Raw genomic sequence first — 14,437 nt, 5'->3', positions numbered from 1 at the left:
AGATCATAAGAAAAACAGCACAAGAAAACACCAAGTTTGTCAAACAGCTATTGACAGTTCCTTCTTTAAGATCACTGCATTCAAAGCACAGTTCTGCAATCTTTATATGCAGGAATTGCAGTTGGCATTAACAAAAATAGTACATAAAAGGGGACAGAAAAGATCAGATCAGACAACTAAGTAATGCTTTCCAGCAAAACAATTTCACCAAAACCATTTCTCAATAGAGCAGAGCACACACCACCCCTCCCAAAGTTACTTCTAGCAACCACATATCCACCATAAGGCTGATTTAAGACACATAATTTTTATTAGAATTAAATATATCAAAACAGTAGGTATGCTTTCTTTCATTCTCTACCCTTCTTCCTCTGTGATTCAAAACCAGCCTTTACAAACAATTTCTCACAGATGCTACACCACTGATAATTCAAAGCTCCTTTAGTCCAGGCAGTCATTCAAAGACTCGGATATTAATTAGTCACCTCCCTGTTTACTGTACCTACTTCCAATTGCAAAATAACTTCAGCAAATACTGTCTCATTAACTGCTGAAAGCTGGAGTGGTCTGCCCTGGATGGTACTAACTCAGGGATCTTGAGTTTTTCTACTTCTTCCTCGGAGACCCGTCCTGGGTCTCACTTCTCTTCAGTCACACAGCACTCCTATGGCAAGTCCAGCAATAACTGGCATCAAGAATCAGGAAGGCTTTTATAAATTTTACATTATGTTGCAACATATTGCTGCTGCCGCACAGCCAGCTCCATAGACGAGAATACCCGGCTCTCTACCAAGCTCAGTTGCACAGCCACTGGCACACTGCTACTCCTCTGTGTTTCAAAAAATAAAAAAATAATAATAATAAAGAAAGATACAGCAAGGCAGACCTTTTTGTTCTTTGAACAACACACTTTACACCAGCTACTAGGCTCCTCAGCCTAGCTGTATATTTTTGGCATTGTCCCAGAACTGACTACAGCAACATCTGGGCCAAAGGGTTAAGGCAGTTTACATTGCCAATGTAAACCAATATGCAAAGTGTACAGACAGCAGATACGACGGTGGTGTAAATGCCACGAGGCTGTGAGAAACAAAATTATAACACCACACATTCTAGGGAAAAATCATATTGGCATCCCAGCCAACATATTTTATGCATAAGAGGAGCTTTAAAACCCTCCAATGTATTCTATTAATTTCTGCTAAATCAGCAGTTAAAGATAACTCTCCCTAGAAAACCAAAACATAATTATCACAGTGCTAAGAAATATCTGGCGCTGACTGAGGAATTTGTTTCCTGAGTGGCAAGAACTGTGTTGACTTGGCAATGTGGTTTCCCAAAATTTTCTAGGCAGCCACAAAAAGGCTGATGCATCACTGTTGCTCATCTCTCCATCTGGTTGGGTGAAAAGGGTAAAATGATAGTATCTAAATGTTTTAGTTACTTTTGTGTTAACAAAGTGTTTGTATTAAAATTTTTAACTAGTTTTAAATCATAATTTTTGTAGGGCACTTGGTAACTCTTGAGGACATCAAACTGTAATTCAAACCTGTTAGTAATTAATGCATTGTTCAGAGTTGAACAACGAATGCAAACATAGGATGATCCAAACTACCTAAAATAAACTTTTACTTCCTCATTACTCGCTATCTGACATTCTACATTAAATAAGCACCAATTTTTATTTTTTTTCACTTTTACAGGGCACCATAATTATGAATTATATACAAATTTAAAAAAGCTGAAAGCAAAGAAAATCCAGTATTGTAATAGTCAATGAGTGGTCACTTTTCCCCAGACAAACAGGGGTGGAAGAGGACAGAAACACATTCACATAAGGTCATCAAAACAGAGAGAACCTGAAGTCCATACCTTGACATACAGAGTGAGGATTTTTGAGGAATCCTTATTTCTCAGCTCAGGGACTTACCTTGCCCAGGAGCTGCCGGAAAGTGTTAGCACAAGATTTTCTGTATGTATGTACACATACTCTTACGTAGTATTTTAAAGAAATATATATAAATAGATACTTGGCATCGGACAAACCAGAATCTGAACCTTGGGTCCACAGAACAGCAAGGTCACATGAGCTGCAAATTCAGATTATCAATATACTGCAAATAGATACGGGAGGGGTCAGGGAGAAATACATATGCAACCCCAAAAAAATGCAGACAAAACAACCCTGTCAAAGAAACCAGGCTGTAACTGATAGCAACAGCTATATCAGCACTGTTCTACTTCTTTCAAATGTCTAAACAATCTGGGTGTACAGCAGAGTTTAAACAATAGCTTACAGTGATAAATACCATCATTTAAGGAAACACAACAATTTAAGTAAAACTTTCAAAGGAAAAGCCATCAAATATTTTAAGCTGGGACACAAAACAAGCTCTAGCACTAGGTGTGCAAACACGTAGTTGTGTTGCCATATTTTTTATGCCATCGGTTTATTTTTGTTTGAGCGCAATATCAAAGCAAGACAAAACTCACAATGTCATCTTCTTCACAATCCGTTTGCCTAACCATAGCAAAGTAAGAAAAGCTGGGTGTTTTGCTATATTAACCAAATATTTTATGTTACTGGTTTTGAAAACAGTATCCATTGAGTAGTTGATTGCAAAATTGTGTACAAGTATCCATGTTGAAAGCACTTATACCTTAATTAGGAAAATTTCTGTGATTACCAAACCACCAAATACTTATTGATTGTCATTTTGCTACCATGGATATTCCCAATTCTTGACCATTTTGCAAACTACCTTGGAAATTATTTTATAAGGTTTATAAAAGTTCATAAACTTTCCTACTTAGACTTTGAAAAAGACTTCTCTTGTACTGCACAGCTACTCTACTCCTCAAGAAACTCTGGGAACTCAAACAATAACACAAAAGCTAGTTTATCAAGGCTTTTTTCCGAGTGCTGTTAAACCCTACTAAGTGGTTTGGGGTTGTTTTTTTTTTGGTTGGTTGTTTTTCCCCCTCCACAATTCAACCAGTCATTCTGGGTAACTGAAGAGCTACTCACCTGCTCTTCCAGCAGCTCCTGCCATAAAAGCTGAATTTCTTGCAACTTGACCCGTCGTTCCTCAGTCCAACGACAAACTGCTGTCCACCGCTCCCCGAGCCTCTACAAAAGCAGGGTAAGCTCATGAACATACACGAGTCTCACAAGGAAACTCAAAAATCAGATAATCAAAAGCATAATTTCTATTTCACAGTAACCTCTTTCCGCATTATAGCTACCTCCTTGCCAGTAATTGCTATTGTTGTATTGCACAAAGCCGGAGGTGAAAACTTTCAAGAGCATTCACCTATGGCCTTATCTCTGCTCTTGCTGAAGTCAGTGAGCTCTTTGATTGACTTCAAAAGGAGCGAACAAAGCATCATGAATTCTGTTTAAATAAATTCTGTTTCACGCTCCCTATACTTCAGGTTACAGTCTAACTTCTGACAAAAATGGGAAAATACTTCACACTATATTCTCTAGATAAATTCTGCTAACGCCTAAATGTTTTTCCCATTGGTTTTTAACTTCCTAATGAAAATTACTTAAGTGAAATAAGATTTGTACTGCGCATCATCCCATTTTACTGAAACTGCTGAAAGAATACACTACAGAAGTGCCTAAGTCTCTGGGAATGCCAACAGCTTGACTCCTCGGGAATTGAGCTTGAAAGTCACCAAACCACTTTTGCAGGTTTCACCATGAGCAAATTTAACAATTCTTTTGTTAGTATTATTTCTACAAAAAATAAATAAATAAATATTACTTTAAATTACTTTCTAGGATACATAGTCTTTAAACAAAAAAATGTTGATTGACAATGATATGCAAAGGTTTTAAGTGCTTGCTACTACAGTTAAAAAAAATAGCACTATAACATTACAAGACGTAATGGTTTTAAACTAAAAGAGGGTAGATTTAGACTAGACATAAGGAAGAATTTTTTTTTTTTATGATGAGGGTGGTAAAACACTGGAACAGGTTGCCCAGAGAGGTGGCAGATGCCTCATCCCTGCAAACATTCAAGGTCAGGTTGGACGGGACTCTAAGCAACCTGATCTAGTTGAAGATGTCCCTGCTCACTGCAGGGGGGTTGGACTAGATGACCTTTAAAGGTCCCTTCCAACCCAAACTATGATTTTACCTGCAATTGTTCCTCCAGAATAGCTGTTGCACTTTCCCCACTGCTTTCATCAACAATGACAACCATGTGCGTCAGGGAGTTTACCTTCACCTGTTCTGTCTCTAGGTCATTCTGCAGGCTCTAGAAGAACAAATCCGAGGTTACCAACTTTGAATACATTTGCTAATCTGCTGTTTTGGCCACAGTGACTAACACAACTGCTGTGGCAAAGTACTTCAGATTCGGCAGTTAAGCACAGATTTTACTGGGAATCACTGCACAATTTCAGTAAATGTAAGCAAAAGACTGCTAGAAATGAACCCAAACCCATTCTGTTAAAATGTTGGAAAACATGGCAGAGTGTTTTAAGCTGTATGCACCATACTTTTCTAGGAGAATCATGTGACAGCCGCATTGACTTCCTATATGTCTCCTGTTACAGGTACGAGAGCTTACATATTTCTATAAAAAGTTATTATTCTTAATAAACAAGTGTCATAGGGCATGCCAAACAGGGAAAAATCACTAAGAACATTTGTCTTCTAATCGTTGACAATGTAACTCTCATAAGTATAAATAGTGCTATAATTGATCATGATGTTCAAAGACAACAGTTGAAAACTGTAGAAAGCATACAGTTCTGCTTAGTTTGAAATAATCTGTAGACTTAAGCATTCATAAAACTGCTAGAAGAACAGATTCCACGGTTAAGGCCTACCTCCAAAATATCTCTGCAAGATCAATATGCCTTTACAGTACTGTAAATATCACTTTTTATCCCAGAATATCCTAAGCTACTCCATGAACAACACGCCTCAAACTCCCCAGACTTTAAAGACAGAGGAAAGAATGCAAATGTGGGACAGGAAATTACACAGACTAAAAATACCTCACAGGGCAAGAACTGTGGAGTACATCCCATGCTGGGGAGAAGGTCAAACCTCAGCACTGAGTACGAAAACCAAAGCTGCAACCATGACAAGTATCAAAAGGCCATCTTTCTCCTTCAAAAAAAACCCACTGCAGGCTAGAAAAGCTGGACTCCCACCCAGAAACTTATTTGAGACCCAAAACGTTGTGCACACATCAGAGAGCAGTGTCTATGCACCCCCTTAGGATGTTATCCCTGTAAGAGCAGTGACTGGAATCAGTGGCTCAGGAGGCCCCTTCCTGATAGTTTTAGCTCCCGCTTTATTTTAATCTGCGAGTCTGACACATGCTTTAGCAATGCCTGCCAGTCATTAAAAGCATGTTTGTCCACAGGATGTGTCATACTCTCCCTCACACCTACAATTTACCCGGAGAGGCCTCATTTCCTGCATGAAGTGAGGGTAACGCAATTTCCCCTACAGGTTTTGCTTACTGCGTGAAGCAAAGATAACAGTTTCTGCTGTAGTTGTCAGTGCTTAAGTGTTCAGTTAAGAAAGCACTTCCAGAAACTTCCAATTCCTTTATACCCCACCATCATCCTTTTCCAAACATCAAACGCAGCCCCTTCAGCATACAGCCATATATGATTTCGAACACAATCAAGTTTCTCAACTAAGAAACCCACCAAAATACACATCTTCCAAATACTCCTCCCATGCATATTACATAACAGACAAAAAAGGTTTACTTTATGTTCTTCCAGCTGTTTTTGAAGGGACTCCAAATCCTCCGCTAAAAGCTGAGATTCCATCTTCTGAATGCGTTCTTCTGTGACCGTCAGCCAGTCGGACAGCTGCTGCAACTGCTGCTTCTGGAGCTCCATCAGCATGTCATGCAGGCTGCAGGGGGAAGCACAGGCAGAATTATTTCACAAATAGTTTTCCTAAGGGAAGAGACTAAGTTCTAGTTCCTATAGGAAAGATGCAAGGCTATTCATAAACCAGTTAGCCACTGTCAAATAAAATTTTCACCATTAAGCTAAGGAACATAGTTAAGCATCCTTGTTTCTTTCTCAACAAAAAAGTGAATTATGCAATTTGTATCAGAGATTGTTTCTTGCAACAGGGATTTGCCACTAACAGAGCCTCTGCTGAGAGCTGCAACGAAATGCAGTTTCTCCTTTGATGTGCAGCTCTTAGCTTGATAACCCACAGGCAGGGAAAAAAAAAATCTTCTAAGTGCATTTTAGTTGTGTAAACACACATAGCTATTCACATCTACTGTGAGCTTTATTGAACTTAAACACATTTATGTAACCACTGCATGTAGATACTACATATTTAGTCTGGCACATTTACATAACATAACAGTCACAAAATTACAGGAATCCAAAAAAAACCCCAGTTATGTTTATTTCCTTTGTTTCACCTTGGAAAGTACAAAGAAGCTGGATTTCATGTCACAAACTGAAGAGTTATTTCTGAAAAAAAAAAAAATTCTTACAAATGGATGCAGACCAACCCCTCTGAGATGCAGTAAGTGCCAGAGGTCGAGATGCAGTAAGCACCAGAGGTTGGTCCTGCAGCTCTAGCAAGGGTTGTGCGGCATGACTTACCGGGACTGTCTGTCCATGCTCTCCACCCTGAGCTCCTCCCAGCGGGAGTTCAATAGCAGCATTTGCTCCTGGATCTCAAACTCCTCTTCGGGAGACAGGTTTCCCTGGGCCACCAGTTGGTTTCCAGCTTGCAGAACGCTGCCCACGCTGCTCTGGTGTGCAGTTAGTTCCATCATAAAACTCTGGAAAAGGTACAACCAGCCACATCACCATGATCTGTGAGCTCCTACAGGAGTTTATGAGTTTGCAAATGTCCTAATAAATTGTCATGTTTGAAACAGTGCTGCAGAACTAGCTGGCACCATCAAACACACAAGCATGGCAGACCTGATCCTCTCTATGATAGAAGATTCTGTGCGAGCTACAAAAATTCTGGAGCCAGTGAAATAGAGCTAATTGAGGAAAAAAAGATGGCCACCTCAGAAAAAAACCTGTTTGTCAGGAGACAGCCTTTGAACAAATTCACCAAGAAAAAAACCCAGCAACTTACCTGTGGCCAACAGAACATAAAAGAAGATCTGAAATGTACCATAGGAAAGCAAATAGAAGCCTATGAGTTAAAAACATTAAAAAAACCACATATTTACTATAAATCCAGAATACTTCTTCCTTTGGTTCATGGCTTTAAAACAGTAGCACAAGGAAAAAAAATTCTTCATATTGATCAGCATTCAGATTTTAAATTCAATTGTACACAGTAAGCTGACACAGGAGAAAACTAAAACATCTAACATGACATTTGAAACTTTTAGCAACATTAGAACATTTGTTCAGACTTGGAACAGAACCAAAACAAAACAATTTGGAAACAACAATAATTTGGAAGCAACAACACATGTTTCTGAAATAAACTATGCTAATCACGACAGGGAGACCACTGAATTAAACTGACATTATTATCAATTTCAGCATTGGCCTCATTTAACAGCAAGTGACATAAGGCTGACCAGGCTTTTTAGCAGCTGGCAGAAGAGAAGCACAAATCAGCCTGGATCAGACTGTCTTTGTATTATAGACACCACTGAGCCAGCCACCAAAAGCTGATTTAAAAAAATACATTAAAGTTTCACAGCATGTTCCACTGTAAGTTCTCCTAAAAAGATCTATTTCACCTTCAGGAAGCTATTATTTGCCCCAAAAAAAACCCACAAAACAAAAGCACTAAAGAACCAAAACCACCAAACCCATAACATTCAGTTAGAGGTGCTTTTAATTTAGAAAAAACAAGGCAAAAGAAATGATGGCAGGTTTTGGATAAGGACTAGGAAATGGGAGTTCTGCAGCTCACACACACACAAACAAAACAACAAACGACTTTTCAAGAGAAGCTTACTTCATGGGTGGAAAATTGCTCTTTGACTTCCTCAACATCACCAGATATTTCCTCCTGCTCCCGAAATGCATCCTCAGCTGACAGCAGCCATGTTAGAACTTCTTCCAGAGCAACTTGGTAGCTATCCAAGTCCATATCCACCTCTGTCACCGTGCTGGGAGTCTCTGCTCTAGAACCACCCTGTTCCTCTTCAAGCGTTACAGCCTAGGCAGCCAAGAGAAAAGTGATGTCTTAGAAGTGCAAAGATAGTGCCTTTCTAAATGATACTAAAAATAGAACAACTAAGATCCCTTTTAATCCTTCATAAAATTTTAAAAGTAATCATTGGGTACATTTTTAAGGAGAAAGGCCACAGTCACCACTAATGAATTTTCATTTTAAAATAAAGAACCTGGATAGAAAAGACAACTTTAATCTTGCTCATTTAACAGGGCAGTGGATCTCACACCCAAACAAAAACCCACTGCTACCACCACAAGTTCTGCAGCAAACTCAGTTAAAGATTTTGGCCCACCCTCTCAAGCTTGCCAAGACAAATGAGAAAGAAGCATAACTTTATACCTCAACACACAGGATTTTGTATGTGAATCAGAAAAGAAGAAAAAGAGGAAGATAAAACCACCAAAGTCAATCACAACGAAAATGCCATGATTTTTCATATCTTCCTGATTGTCTTGCCCAAGATAGAAGGCATGTTCCAGAGATAACTGACCAGCCAGAACATCAGCTAAAATTACAACTCAAGAAAAGCCAGGCAGACTTTGTTGACAAACACACCTGCTGCACGTTGAACTCCCCATCCTCGCATTCCTGCTTGTATCTCCTTGGAAGGGTTTCCACCTCCCGGATGTCTTCCATGGTGACTTGCTTAGGAAGGACCTCAAACAAAGAGGTTAAATACATAATAATAGACTTTTTGTCTGGAAGCTGTACAGCAACATCTGCATCAAAAAGATAAAACATGGGGAAAAATAAATGAAGAAGCTGCTTTTCTAAATTGGTACTTAGAATAAAGTTAAGACTTTACACATAGCGTAAATCACAAGTTCTCCTGTTAAGTAGCCTTTAGTAAGCTTTAAGTTAAAAGGCCAGGTTTGAAATATGTTGAAAACAGTATGAAGGAGAAAAAACTTTAAAACATAAATTTTCTGCATTTGGAAGTGAATTCGCATTAGAAGGAATGTTCTTTTTGAAAGTAAGAGTCCAAACCTGAAGTTATTAAGGAATAAAAGTTGTTTGGGAAAAATTATTCTAGGGCATCTCCCAAGCACTAATGCAGTTCAAGAACAATATCCCACATAAAGAAACACTTCCATTTAGGCCCTACCCCCACCCCCAGCATTGGTCAGTTCATTTTCTTACTTTTGATATGTAAAAGAGTTTCACTGACTCAGGTTCACTTATCTCTCAGTATGAGTGCTAACTGTTCAGTTAATACTTTTTTTTTTTTTTTTTTTTAAGAAAGTGGTGCTTGAATCTATAAAGTTTGAGAGCTTGTCTTACAGAATGAATATTTGGAGGCTCACTTCAAAGCAGAATGACAGCTCAGGATTTTTAAAAAGGGCCATAAAAGTTTCCTGATAAGCATTCCTGCATGGTAAGTACTTACAGCACTGCCAGCTACTGCTACTCAGTGTATATATAAAGAACAAAAAAAATCATAAGCTCTTAAGCTATCCCATTCTACATAATACTTTAACTTCATCTGAAAAGCACAGACCCTCCCAGTAGAACTCCTACCTAAAATAAAACAAAGCCAGGGTACCAATTTCACCTTCTGTATACTGTCTCTGAATGCTAAGTCAATCTGAACCTTAACATTCAAGAAGCCGAAGCATACGCACGCACAGACATACCCTTACCCTACCATTTACATTCTTTTAAACCCAAATATAAGGGCTTGAAACAAAATATCACTGCACAAAACTGCTGGAATTTTCATTCATAGTAAATGTCAATAGAAGAAATTTCTTTTAAGAGAGATCAAAAAAGCCTTCTAGTCAAGTAAAATAACAATATCCCACCTTCAGGATCCAACAGTTTCTCAATTCCCAAATGGTTCTTGGCTATGCTGAAAGCATGTTCCAGTCTCTCAACTGGGGACATCTTTATAACTTTATCCCAGCTGAAAAGCTCAGGCCTAAAAGTAAAGACAAAGCAGTAAAGAAAGCAGTAAATTCTACCTGAAGAAAAAATTCCACACCGTACAGAGTACAAAGTTAAGGATATGAAGGTAGCTTCAAAAGTAATATAACACACACACAAAATGTAAAGATAAGTGTATATACACAAATGCATAAATACAAAAATGCACTTTCTTTTTTATGAGTGACAGTCTGGCAATCACATATCAATTAACTGACTGCATCTCCACAGCAACATCCACCTTCCAGTCTATGTATGCTATACATACATTCATTGACTGCAACAGGAGATTAAATACTACTAACAAGAAAATAAAGTCCGTGTTTAAAATTTATTACAGAACCAGTTTTCTTCAAGTATTTCTTGCACAGCATTACTGTTACTACATGCTTTCTGCATCAGGCTCTGCTGGGGAGTCAAGAGTCCCTCTGTTCCTGGAAAGCCTCATTCCAAACTTGTGATGTGGCTCAGTGACGACCCCAGACCATCAGCAGCCAGGAGCAGCAGTGGTCTCCCCCCCTGCTTGCTCACCCTGCCCCACGGCCTTTTTCCCCCATTAAAAAAAAAAAACAAACAACCACCACCTACAGAAATCCCTTCCCATCACAAGTGCTCATGAGAGTCACGATGTGAATCAGACCAAGGAGCTGATGGATTCACAGTGCCAGCAGCCTTCAGCTCACATTAGTGTTAACCAACCCAAATTTCCAGTCTGGCCGTGCACCCAAACCATCCCAGCAGGTCTCAAGGGGAAGGAGGAGAGCACGGAGCAGGAAGTGGGGTCAGCAAACAGGGTCCTCTCCTGGTGGCACCTACTCAGACCAGGCATGATCAGCCCAGTGCTGCAGCAGCACAGCTACAGGACTACAAAGCCATTAAAATACTTCCCGATCCCCTGTAATAGTGGCTTCTCATTAAAACGCTGCTATTGATTCTGTGCTTTATAGAACTTGTGGAGGAAGAGATGGGCTTGCCTTTAAGTCTTTTAATACTTAATTCAGTTGCAAATTGACCTGAGAGTATCCTTTTAACATCTGTTGTGCACTGTACTTTGTGAAACAGGAAGGGCATGAGCCAGCGCGGTCCGAGAAGCACAAAACCAGAGGGAAGGTGTGGCGAGCAAGGAACAGAGATATACAGAGATCCTGAGAGAAGCTAATGGAATACTGTACCTCCGTGCAAGAGGCAACAAGGAAAACCACACAGACTCACATAAAGGCTAAGCAGAGACTCTTACTTTGAAGAACACGTTGCAATAAGCATATTGTATATGTACTGCACACTGTGTTAACACAAATTTTACTGAAATGCAACATAGGCATTTACCTATGAGCAAGAAAATTGTACCAAAGAGCAGAATTCAATTCAAAGGAGAACTAAGCTAATATTAGGAAATGAAAGAGACCAAGACCAGCACAGTAAAATGTTAGATATCCTATTACTTCATATAATTTTATTAAGTACTGCAAGTGTTACAAAGTCACTAGATGTTATAGCCAAGAGGTAGCACTACTAACAATTGTTCATAGATACATAAAGAGAAAAGCAAGCTACTAAACTTTTTAATGGGATCCATAAAAATTCTCCTACATTAAGTGTCATATTAAGCTAAATTTAAAATTCATTACTGAAAATGCCCCTTAGGTAGGCGTTGTGGTTTAACCCCAGCCAGCAACTAGGACCACCCAGCTTCTCACTCACCCCTCCTTTCCCCTCCCGAGAACAATAGGGAGAACAGGGAGAAAAGGAGGGGAAAGGGAAAAAAAAACCCTCATGGGTTGAGATAAAGAAAGTTTAATAGAACAATAACAGAAAAGGGGAAAAAACCCAATAACAATAGTAATAATGGTAAAAGAATATACAAGACACAAGTCATTCTCACTGCCCAGTGAATTGGTCACCAAGCCTGACCTGAGGTCCCAGATTTCCCCCCTCCCCAGCCAACCCCCATTGGTACACCAAGCACGATGTCTATGGTACTGAATATTCCATTGGCCATTCTATTATTCTGTCTATGCTCCTTCTCAGCTTCTAGGGGAAGCTGAAAAAAGTCCTTGACTAGTGTAAACATTACTTAGCAACAGCCAAAACAATATGTATTGTTGACATTCCTTTCATACCAAATCGAAAACACAACAACCACTAGACAGAAAATGAATCTCAGCTGAAACCAGGGCAGATGGGAAGCACTACTGCCTAGGTAAGATAAATAGCCTTGTTGTCCTACCACTTCTGCAACCTGCCCCAATCCTTTTGTTCCTTCCCAGTGCCTTTTAAAGCTTCTCTTTCAAAGCCAACCTAAATTTAAACCCAGTGCAAAATTTCTCAGAAGCGTGGGCAAAATGGTGCTTCCCTGGCTAAAGGACTGTTGCCCAGGGACAGCAAAGCCGAATTCTGACACTCTGGCAGCTGCCAGGCTCCCATGAACAGGGAATAAAAGGCTCAGAGATCAGCAGAGCCAGGTAAGTGAGAAAGTTTAGGAAGTCAGAGGAAAGCAGAATTACTCAGTTAAAGTTTTCAGCGGCGGTTTTTGCTACTTAACAGTGCTCTGAAAATGGCAGAGCTCAGACTTCAGATCACGCAAAGCCCAAGCACACAGTCACAACACACAAGGACAACAATCAGCCTGAAGCCAATTTTGCTACCTCTCTCTCCTTCCTTCAGGTCACCTAGGACTCACTTGTGTCTAAAGCTGACACTCTGCATCACAAAGTTTCACACACTCAGCAGTAGAACTATGCCACTGCAGGCAACTACAGCGGTAAGAAAACCATCAGTACAGCTCACACCATCCCGAGAAGGGACTTGGTAATACTACTGATAAACTCCAGAGACACCTTTGCTAGTATGGCTCTGCCTTTGCAGAACAGTCCTTCCAAAGTTTCAGGAGCCCTCAGTGTGGTGCCGATGCTCCCCATGCATCCGTGCAGGCTGAACACAAGCCAGCTCTTGCCTATGAGGCACGGAGGTGTGTCAGGGCAGACCCGTCCTGAAGTCACCGAGCCTGTTATTTCAGTGAGCACAGGCCAAATGGGCACTTAAGAGCAGAGAAGAGCAGGCTCAAAGTGAACATAGGCTTTGGCAAACACTTTGTATCTGCTGGATATAAATACTCTGGGTGTTTGTAAGGCATTTGCCATGACAGATAACTGGTGGCCAGGAGGTCTGGTTAAATTTTAGATATTATCATACCATTACCATGTTAAAACGGTTATTTATGGTTAAGAACAGTCAGCCCTTGCAAAGCAATGAACTGACTTCATTTAAAGTACATTGTATTAGAATGGATTGCCCAGAAGCAGATCTCAAAGAAACTTACAAGAAAAAAAGAAACAACTGGTAAGTTTCATAGGAATCTGTAATGATGATTGCTCTAGACTACCAAAGACTTCTCCAATAATCAGAAAGAACACAAAAGATCTGTGCAAAGAAGCTTTAACAGCATTCCTTATAAAGTATAATGTACAAACTAATGAATACGCTAGCATACCTGAAGTATCCCTATTACCCTTTGATTCTTCCACTCAACAGTTCTCCTGAAAGAACGGCATACATTGTCTTTCAAGCAACACACATTCAAAAACTAAGAAAAGCTACAGAGCCTGTCTCTCTTATTTCTTCATTTTGAAGCTGCTGTATCTTCCTACTAAAATGATATGGCAAATTCCAACTGCAGAAACGTTTCCCTTTGCAGAGGAGGGAGGGCAGGAGGAAGGACGTACAGGTGAAGGAGGTGGTCAAACCCCCCTGCAGAGACCTATTCAGCATATTCGCTGTGATGCATACTAAGTGGGATGCAAATCCACAATTAGCAAGCGTGCATGCATGTGCAGGAACTGAGGGAGTTACACTGCTGCCTTGGCTCCATCCTTTGCAAGGCTCCGGCAACATCCCTCCACTGCTATTGTTACCACAATAAAAAACCAAACAATGAATCACCGAAACAGGCTAGAAGCTGTCAAATGCTCATGAAGACAGAAAAAAGCTGCTTACTTCACTAGGTCTAAGATAAGCTGTTTGCCACTTACTTGTGTCTGTGGATGACAGCATTAAAGGCGAGTCCATCTGCCCAGCTTGTGGTGAAGTTCAGAACATTGACCTGACTGTAAGGTCTCGTGGACTGCCGAACCCAGCTCAGCAGGATCTTCTCACTGTTGGTCTGCTGCAAATCTGACATGATGTTCTTCATGACATCCTTCACCTGCAAGACAGCAGCAACTACACTTTACAGACATGTTCTCTATTTTTCCTGCTGACAAAACCTTTGAACCAAGCTATTTCACAAATTGTGAAAGGCTCTTCCCATGAAAAGCTATGAATCAAAGTAACTCCTCACACACAATT

At 40.0% G+C, this 14,437-nt stretch overlaps 1 protein-coding gene across 1 annotated transcript in view; it reads right to left on the bottom strand.

Moving 5' to 3' along the window:
* The window catches only part of LOC309669915 (utrophin-like), a gene marked incomplete at its 3' end in the record, with an annotated part of 108,317 nt that overhangs the window by 13,107 nt on the left and 80,773 nt on the right, over positions 1-14,437 (bottom strand). Inside the window, exons 6-13 of the mRNA XM_082480712.1 lie at positions 14,122-14,294; positions 9,973-10,088; positions 8,726-8,889; positions 7,949-8,152; positions 6,616-6,797; positions 5,749-5,899; positions 4,152-4,271; positions 3,029-3,130 (exon numbers count right to left, since the gene is read on the bottom strand). Of these exons, the coding sequence (XP_082336838.1) occupies positions 3,029-3,130; positions 4,152-4,271; positions 5,749-5,899; positions 6,616-6,797; positions 7,949-8,152; positions 8,726-8,889; positions 9,973-10,088; positions 14,122-14,294 (1,212 nt within the window). The remainder of the gene's footprint in view (positions 1-3,028; positions 3,131-4,151; positions 4,272-5,748; positions 5,900-6,615; positions 6,798-7,948; positions 8,153-8,725; positions 8,890-9,972; positions 10,089-14,121; positions 14,295-14,437) is intronic.

This window comes from Vanellus vanellus (genome assembly GCF_965231255.1).
Source record: "Vanellus vanellus genome assembly, chromosome: 3".
Lineage (NCBI taxonomy): Eukaryota > Metazoa > Chordata > Aves > Charadriiformes > Charadriidae > Vanellus > Vanellus vanellus.
The sequence above is the reverse complement of the archived record's forward strand: the minus strand, read 5'-3'. Positions and strand labels throughout refer to the sequence as shown.